Genomic DNA, 9,173 nt, shown 5'->3' with positions numbered 1-9,173 from the left:
ACTATAGACGGCACATAACAACAACAACAACATCTTTAAAATATGTAATATATTCTCATCCTATCTAATATCTCTTGTTTCTGTTTTAAAATAATTCTGGCTACAACCTGTTAAATCAAATTCCTAACATTGAACCACTTTTTGAAAAGTTCTGCTGTAGTATACTAACGTCATTCAATACATCTATCACATAAAGATTTGTTTTCTAAAATGTAGAGATGGATGATAAAATTCATGTTGGGATTGTATTCTAAATGGTAGAGAAGTCCTATCAAAATAATTTTACTAATTAAAAAAATGACTACAATTCTTCTTGGTAAATGACTCAGGGCTCCAGGCTGACCTCATCTCTTACTGCATGAAGATATGGAACAGCCAGAGCACTGTACTTTGCATACCTCATCCGGTAGTGGAGCCGCAGCGATGTCTTGTCATCAACAGTGATGGTGTGATTTGGTGCGTACCAGAGCTTGGTATTCTCTTCATACAGGGCAAAGAGGTTATGACACAAAGGTGATATACCTGGAGGAAAATTAAACACATTACATATATTTGGTTGTCCAGCTCCAAAGCACAACATATGCAAAGATATGTTTTAGGACAAACACATGCCTTCCACTTTATTCAATGAGTCAGTTTTAAGAAGCAAGACCTACAGCTTCCCAGAAATATATATGGTAGCTCATGACAAACCAGATTATAATCACTTTAAAGTTAAAATGTAATACTAAGTCTCATAGCAGTGGGTGGAAAAGACTCCATTATTATGGGGCCTTACCAAACTCTGCTTTACAACAACAACAATAAAATCTGAAAAGTTTCTGGATCTCACCTGATATGTGCCTTATTAATCACAGAAACACTGTGCTTGTTAAATCCTCAATATATTTCCAGAAGGAAATGTTTAAACAATTCTAGCATGCTGTGGTTATACATTAGAAATGCAAAGATGTTCCTGGCAGTAGCATAAGCAGTATGTGTTAGAATAAATAATAACCAAAGTGATTTTGTCAGTGATTAAAATCTATTGCCATTAATAATAAATATACTTAAGAACATTGTCTAGTTATCATAAATATTTTTTATTAGGAGCAAAACAAGAAGATACACGCTTAACGAAGCTTGTCCAACAGTGCTCCCTTGCCTCCCCACCTCACCCTTGCCTCCTTCAACTCAAGAGAGATAGAATAGATAAGGAAGCTTGTGAAGCCAAGAAAGCACCTTTACACTCATTCTGAATATCCCAAGGACTGATAAACAGACAAAGTGCAACCAGGGTGCTCCTCAGAAGCAGAGATGGTGCAACTTCATCTCATATACTCTGGGCATGCTGTTAGGAGAGGCCAGTCCTAGAAAAAACAGATGAGGCTTGGAAAGGTGGAAGGTCTGCAAAGGAATGGAAAGCTGCGAATAAGATGGACAGACACAGTAACTTTACCAATGGGCTCATGTCTAACAGAGATGATAAGGTTGGCACAGGACAGGGCAAGATTCAGATCTGTTGATCTTACAGTTGCTGTGAGTCACAGTTGACTGGAAAACACTTAACAACAACATAGATAAACTAAATGGGGGAGGGGAGATGGCAATGACCAATAACTACTTATATTTTCATCAGCAGCTATGACCAAACTAAGACACAGTGAACTCAAATTATTAAAAAAACAAAATCCACTAGAGGCCATGAGATAATTGGCATTTGATTCCCAAAACAGATTCTCTGAAGTGGGACTGGCATTGACATGGACCTTCCCAACCCCTTACCACTTAGACAGGGGTTTCTCCATCAGGTACTGAGTTAAGGCATTAGGATCTCGATGTTCTCTCCAAAATGCCTCAATGTGTACCTTTCTAGAAATCTGGGAGGTATTCCTCCAGATATTATACTTCTCCTTAGAAAGAGAAAATATAGACCTAAACTTTAATGAGTATTTACCCTTATGAATAACAAGTGGTTTTTGCATCTTGAAACATGAAATTGTAACACTGGACGCAGGAGTGGCATCTACTTCCTAAAGAACATGCCTCTAGAAACTATATGAACTTTGATAACTGTCAATGGTTGTAGAGGAGCTTCAGGCCTTTTGTTCATAGGGTCGCTATGAGTTGCACTCATTTTGAAAGCAATCAACAACAACAACATAGGACTACATTGCAAGTATACTACAGTTTTTCATTCATTAACTGAAAATGAAGTCTTTCCTTTAAAATCATTAAATAATCTATTTTTTAATGTGAATGGCATATATTTGAAGCAAATGCCATTAGAAAACAATGTAACTCTATAGAATTGTAGCACATATTTCATTCTAACAATATTAACTAGCCATAAATAGAAGACATATAGTTTTTACATAAAAGTACAGAATGGAAATAAAAACAACAACAAAACTAAATATTTACTGAGCACCAATTATCAGGCACCAGACTAAAGTACTCAACATTTATTTATCTTTTAAATTCTTATACCTAATGAAGTAACTATTTAAGCTGGGAAAATGCAGAGTTTGCATTCAAACTAAGATAGAATTACTGAAAGGATGAAACAATTAGAACTAAAAAAAAAAAAACCAAAAAAATTACCAGATATAGTTGAAAACAACAAGAAAGCGATCTTGTTGACATAAGGTATTAAATTGGCCTCATAGCAACCCCAGAACAACACAATGACACCTTGCCCTATCTGACACCATCCTCAAGTTAACTGTCAACCCATCACTGACTCTCTACCTTTCCCAACAAGATGTCTTTTTTTCAAGAACCGATCTCTCCTGACAACACACACAAAGTAATGTGAGACAACATTTCACCACCCTTGCCTCTTGCCTCTAAGGAGCACTTTGCCTGCACTTCCTCCAGGACAGATTTGTGTGTTCTTTTGGCAGACCATCCAATACTCTGCTTATATACCACAATTCAAAAGCATTCATTGTTCATGTCATCCTTGTTCACTGTACCACTTTTAAATCCATAGGAAGAAAGTGAAAATACTATGGCTTAGATTAGGCATATCTTATTCTTTAAACTGATGTAGTTGAGCTAATAAAGATATCCTTTAAAGATATCCTCAACAGCAGAGTTTCCCAATGCAGTATGTCTTGTGATTTCTTGACTTGTGTTGATTGGGGATGCAAGTAAAATGAAACCAGTGACAACTTCAATCCTTTCTTGTTTCCATCTATCATGATGTTGCCTATTGATGCAATTCTTGAGATTTTTGTTTTCTTGATGTTGAGATGTAATCTAAAGTGAAGGCTCTAGTTTTTTAACTTCTACAGTTAAGCATCTCAAGTCTTCAATTTCTTCAAGCAAGGTGGTGCCATCTGCATAATGTAGATTATTAATGAGTCTTCCAACAATAATGTTATCACATTCTTCTTCATATAGTCCAGTTTCTCCAATTATTTGCTCAGAATACAGATTGAATAGTTATGGAGAAAGAATACAACTCTGAGGCACACCTTTCTAACTTTCACACCATGCAGTGTTCCCTTGTTCTGTTTGGAAAACTGCTTCTTGATCTAAGTATAGTTTTACAAGGGCAAAATTAATTGTTCTGAGATTTCTAGTCATAACTTGTTATGATCCACACAGTTAAATGTCTTTGCATACTCAATAAAACACAATCTTTAGGATTTATTCTCTGCTTTCAGCCCATTTGATATCAGCAATGACATCCCTTGTGCCACAGCCTTTTCTAAATTCAACTTGAATTTCTGGACATTCCCTATCAAAATACTCTTCCAGTTGTTTTTTTAATCATTTTCAGCAAGATTTTACTTGTATGTGATTGTAGTGATATTGGATGATAATTCCCACACTCTGTTACATCATCTTTTTTTTTTTTTTTTGCACTGGGAACAAATGTGGATCTCTTCTTCAGTTAGTTGGCCAGGCAGCTGACTTCCAAAACTCTTGGCATAGGCTAGTGAGCACACCTAAAGTTGCATCTATTTGTTGAAAAATTTTAATTGGCATTTCATCAGTTTCTAGGGTCTTATAATTTTTCAAATGCCTTAAGAGCAACTTGAATTTCTTCACTGTCATTGGTTCTTGGTCACACGCTACGTCCAGAAATAGCCCAGTGTCAACCAACTCATATAGGTACAGTGATTCTGTATATTCCCTCCATCGTCTTTTGAGGCTTCTGGCATAATTCAATATTTTGCCAATAGTACCCTTCAGTATTGCAACTTGAGTTTTGAATTTGCTTTTCAGTTCTTTCAGTTTGAGAAATATTGAGCTTGTTCTACCTATTTGGTTTTTTAACTCGATCTCTTTGAACATTTCATCGTAATACTTTGCTTTGTCTTTTTGAGCTGGTCTTTGAAGTGTCTGGTTCAGCTCTCTTACTTCATCATTTCTTCCCTTTCCTTTGGCCTCCTCTAATGCAAGTTTCAGAGTCTCTTTTGGAATTAATTTTGGTCTCTTCTTTCCTGTCTTTCTAATGACCTTTTACTCTCTTCATGGATAAAGACATTGATGTCATCCTGCAACTTATCTGGCCTGTAGTTATTAGTGTTCAATGTATCAAATCTAATTTTGAAATAGGATTTTAAATTCAGCTGGTTCAGAAAATAATATTGCTCTCAAACATTACTTACATGTAATGGCAACAGAAGCTATAAGAATCTGAGGCATTTTGTGCTTATGCTTTTTAAAAGTAATAAATTTTAAACATTTTTGTGAATCAGATATAGAAGAGACAACACTCATCCTGGACAGCCTTAGAAACTAATGTCTCAAGCTGAGTGGAGACATAGGTGCGGCATCCACTGTTGTGACACACAAGCTCTCTGCTATCATCCTCTTAGCAGAGACTCCTTGATCCTTCATTAACTGCAGTCCAATAATGCTGGATAAATTATCTCTGCTAGCAAACTAAGGTTTATGCCTGATATACTGATTACAAGCAGCTTGACTAAGAGAATAAAAATCTATAACAAAACTTAAGGGGAAGGGGAAGAAAATGGAGCCTAAATAAATGCTTTAAAAGCATCAATTTATATATAGTGACTCCACTAATCATAAATATTTTTACAGCTACATCTAAAGCTGGTTTCTTGTACATTTTGCCACCTATTTGAATTAACTTTACAATATTTCTGCATTTCTCTCCTAATTCTCATAGCCTATTTTATTTCACATTATCTTTAGTCAGTGAAGGCCAACTACACATTTCTCACAGCCTAGTGGTCAAACAGAAAGTTGCACTGTTAATAGTGAACCGTTCAAATTCACCAGCTGTTCAGAGAGAGAAAGATGGGCAATCTCCTCTTGTGTGATTTACAGTCTCTTAGTACCTGTTTGGAGGGTTACTAATGAGTCAGTTCCGACTTGACAACAATGACTTTTGTATTTTTTTCCTCTGCTTTTACTGAAATTCTATTACTTAAAATATGTTCAACAGAAAGATACATCAGGAAGAAAACAGATTTTGTTGTCCAACTGTACTACTAATAAGGTAAGTGACTCTTGAAAAAACAGTGCCATTCTCACAGAGTTGTTCTGAGGCTTAAAAATTATACATGCAAAGAATAGATGAGACTTTCGGGCATCACAACCAATGACTTCATCATCATAAAATGAACGATTAGATATTTCTGTAAACCACTTTACTGAGATCTTATTTGCATATGCTCAAACTCATTCATTTTAAGTGTATAAATTCATTCACTTTTAAAATAACTACAAAATTATTACCATAATCTGAATCTTTGGTTCTTACTTAAGTTTAGTTGTTATTTAAAATTAGGCAGACAGGAGGGAGGGAAGAAATTGTATAACAAAGAAAGGTGACCCAACTGAGTGTGGAAACTACAGAACAGTGTCATTGATTTCACATGCAAGCAAGATTCTACTGAAGATTATCCAAAAACTATTAGAACAGCACATCAGCAGAGAACTGCTGGAAGTCCAGGCTGGGTTTAGAAGGGGTCGTGGTACTAGGGATATTGTTGCTGATGTTAGATGGATCTTGGCTAAAAGCAGAGAATACCAGAAGAATGTCTATCTGTGTTTCATTGATTATGCAAAAGCATTAGACTGTGTGGATCATAACAAACTGTGGCTGACTCTGAGAAGAATGGGAATCCCAGAACATTTAATTGTGCTAATGTGAAACCTATACTTGGAACAAGAGGCAGTAGTCAGAACACAGCAGGGTAACACTGCATGGTTCAAAATAGGGAAGGGTGTACGCCAGGGATGCATCCTGTCTCCATACCTTTTCAACATGTATGCAGAGCAGCTTATCCGAGAGGCTGGGCTCTATGAGGAGAATTGTGGCATCAGGATTGGTGGAAGATCTATTAACAATCTGCGTTATGCAGATGACACAACCCTGCTTGCTGAAACTGAGGAGGACCTCATGCACTTGCTGCGAAGGGTCAAGGACTGCAGCCTTCAGTATGGACTGAGGCTCAATGTCAAGAAGACAAAGATTCTCACCACTGGACCAATTGGCAGCGTCAGGATGGATAACGAAGAGATTGAGATTGTTCACAGCTTCAGTTTGCTCGGCTCCACAGTTAACACTCTTGGCACCAGCAGTCAGGAAATCAAAAAGCATATCGTGATGGGAAAGTCTGCTGTTAGGGACCTCTCTAAAGTATTCAGGAGCAACGGTGTCTCTCTGGAGACTAAGGTGAGCCTGATATAGGCCATGGTATTTGCAATCGCTTGTTATGCATCAGACAGTTGGACAATGACTAGGGAGGACAGAAGAAGAATGGATGCTTTTGAGCTGTGGTGCTGGAGAAGGGTACTGAATGTACCATGGACTGCCGGGAAAACAAACAGATCCATCTTAGAGAGGATTAAACCAAGCCGCTCCTTGGAGGCAAGGATTCTGGGGCTTCATCTGACATACTTTGGACATGTTGCCAGGAGGGAAGGGTCCTTGGAGAGGGACATCATGCTTGGGAGGGTGGAGGGACAGCGCAGGAGGGGAAGACCCTCTATGAGATGGATTGATCTGGTGACTGGGGTAATTGGGATGGGTGTGTCAGAGGCAGTGCGGTTGGCGCAGGATAGAACAGGGTTTAGGGCTGTTGTGCATAGGGTCGCTATGAGTCGGAAAGGACTCGACGGCACATAACAACAACAACATTTAAAAAAAAAGAAATTGAACTGTGGAAGGTGGAGGAGGAGGGGAGGGAGGAAAACACCACACTGAATGAATGAAAATCCAACTTTTCTATGAACTTTTGTTAAAATTATAATTAAAGTAAAAAAAATGAACAAAATAAAATTAGGCAGACAAAACCTGTCAATTATCCCGAGTTTAAAGGGTAGTGACAATCCTTTGTTTTGTTCGTTTCCCTCCTTCAGCGTGCAACAGGCTGCCATTAGTAGGACAACTGGTATTGTTGTTGTGTACAGTAGAATTGAAACTGACCCACAGCTAACCCTCCAGTGGGTTTTCAGAGGCAGTTAATTGCACAGGAGGAGACTGTCCATCCTTCTCCTGCAGTGTAGTTAGTGGCCTTGAGCAAGGTGCCTTCAGGATTGCAGTGCAGCTTCTTGCCACTAGGCTATCCGGAAGGCTGCTATCCAGAGGTGCCTTGGAGGAAAGGCTTCCTGCTCCACTTCTGAAAACTGCGTCATTGAAAACTCTGAGTAGTATTAGTATCACTTTGATGCACATGGGGTCACCAAGAGTTAGAACTGACTTGATGGCAACTGTTGCTGGGTTTTGTATCAGATGAAGACAATGAAACTGTCAGGAGGGAAATCAATGGCCTAGGGTCATGTGTCAGTACAGAAGCAGAGGCAGGATGTGCCTCTGGACTCTCAGAGCCTATACCTCTTTCCACTCAGCCACACTACAAAGGGAACAGACATACCCAGATCTGCTTCTGGACAGTCTAACACAGAAACTCTCCCTGAGCCCCGGGCAGCTTCCAGTACTCACAGCATTCCTGTGCGGCCTTGATGCACAGCTCCTCTGCTGTGTACTCGCCATCATCTAGCCGGAGGGGCTCTCTATCGGACAGATAGAAGATCACCTCTACCCCTGGCTCAGGGGCCTCCAGATTCACTTCAGTCTTCCTGGAGCTTCTCATTTTAGCACAGAAAGCCATAGCATTGCAGTCCTCTTTTATATTTAGATACTGCAGTGGAAGGAAAATGAGAATCCATAGTCATCCATGTGCTAAAGATGGTATAAAAGTAAGCAAGCAGAAATAACTGTTGGATAAGGACTCCTCTGTCTTTTCCCCCTCTTTCCCCCCTTCCACAGCATCCTACCTTGAAAAAAGAAAAAAAAAAGCTAAAAAGCTTGATTCATAATGCAAGATAAAGTTTTATCCTTGAGATTCTTCACAGATATGACAGTGTTGTGTATCATTTAGCCTTAAAGAAATGATCAGACACTATAAGAAGTAGAAAAATTTTTAACCCACAATGCCAAGGAGACTCATTAAATATTTATATTACCCCAAAACAATACCATGTAGCAGTTAAAAGGGTCAACATAAACCATTGTGAATTAGCAGCAAAATAAACTCAATATATTGCAAAGTGAAAAAGGTTAACATGCATAGTATGATCCTTTTGGTTATGTATATGAATGTAAAAACCCCACACAGACATGTCAGTAAACTGTTAGCAGTGGTGACCATGTAGGAAAGATAACAAGGAAGCTTTAACCTGCACTTTGAACTTCCTGTGTTTTTGTAATCTTGGCAATTTTTAAACTTGTACATTCAACATCAGAAATTAACAAAGACAAAAATGTTAGTTTTTAGAAATTAAAAGCAATAATACAGATTGCCTTAGAGATTCGTGGTCAAAATTTGAATAGTTTTTAAAAATTGGATATTTTCATTTTCCCCCTATTTTTATAATATGCAAATCTACATACCTGCATTTATTCGGTTGTCTAATGTCCCCCAAAAGCCGACTTGGTTTTCTTCTCTACTTTCCAAAGTCCTTTCAAAGCTGAGCTAAAAGACAAAGATAAATAAATCAGCTGCAGAAGTAAATGCATCCGAAAAGAAATAAGAAGGTATTTTCATTATGGAAGTAGCACAAACTAGAAACAAACAGGCAGGCATAGGCATTGGGGGGAGGAAGACTGATGAGGCCACTAGCAGGGTAGGGAGGCATCTTAAGATGTAAACATAAAATAAATATACACACACACACACACACACAAAATTTTCACTGCT

At 38.2% G+C, this 9,173-nt stretch overlaps 1 protein-coding gene across 1 annotated transcript in view; it reads right to left on the bottom strand.

Annotated features, from left to right (window-relative positions):
- The window catches only part of JAK1 (Janus kinase 1), a 67,813-nt gene extending 58,870 nt beyond the window's left edge, over window positions 1–8,943 (bottom strand). Inside the window, exons 1-3 of the mRNA XM_006879766.1 lie at window positions 8,867–8,943; window positions 7,916–8,114; window positions 399–522 (exon numbers count right to left, since the gene is read on the bottom strand). Coding sequence (XP_006879828.1) covers window positions 399–522; window positions 7,916–8,114; window positions 8,867–8,872 — 329 coding nt within the window. The 5' untranslated portion in view covers window positions 8,873–8,943. The remainder of the gene's footprint in view (window positions 1–398; window positions 523–7,915; window positions 8,115–8,866) is intronic.
- Window positions 8,944–9,173: the final 230 nt, after the last annotated feature.

The sequence above is a fragment of the Elephantulus edwardii genome, unplaced genomic scaffold (genome assembly GCF_000299155.1).
Source record: "Elephantulus edwardii isolate Elephantulus edwardi_28Jun2011 unplaced genomic scaffold, EleEdw1.0 scaffold00005, whole genome shotgun sequence".
Taxonomy (NCBI): domain Eukaryota; kingdom Metazoa; phylum Chordata; class Mammalia; order Macroscelidea; family Macroscelididae; genus Elephantulus; species Elephantulus edwardii.
Note: the sequence above shows the minus strand (reverse complement) of the source record. Positions and strands in the feature narration are given on the sequence as shown.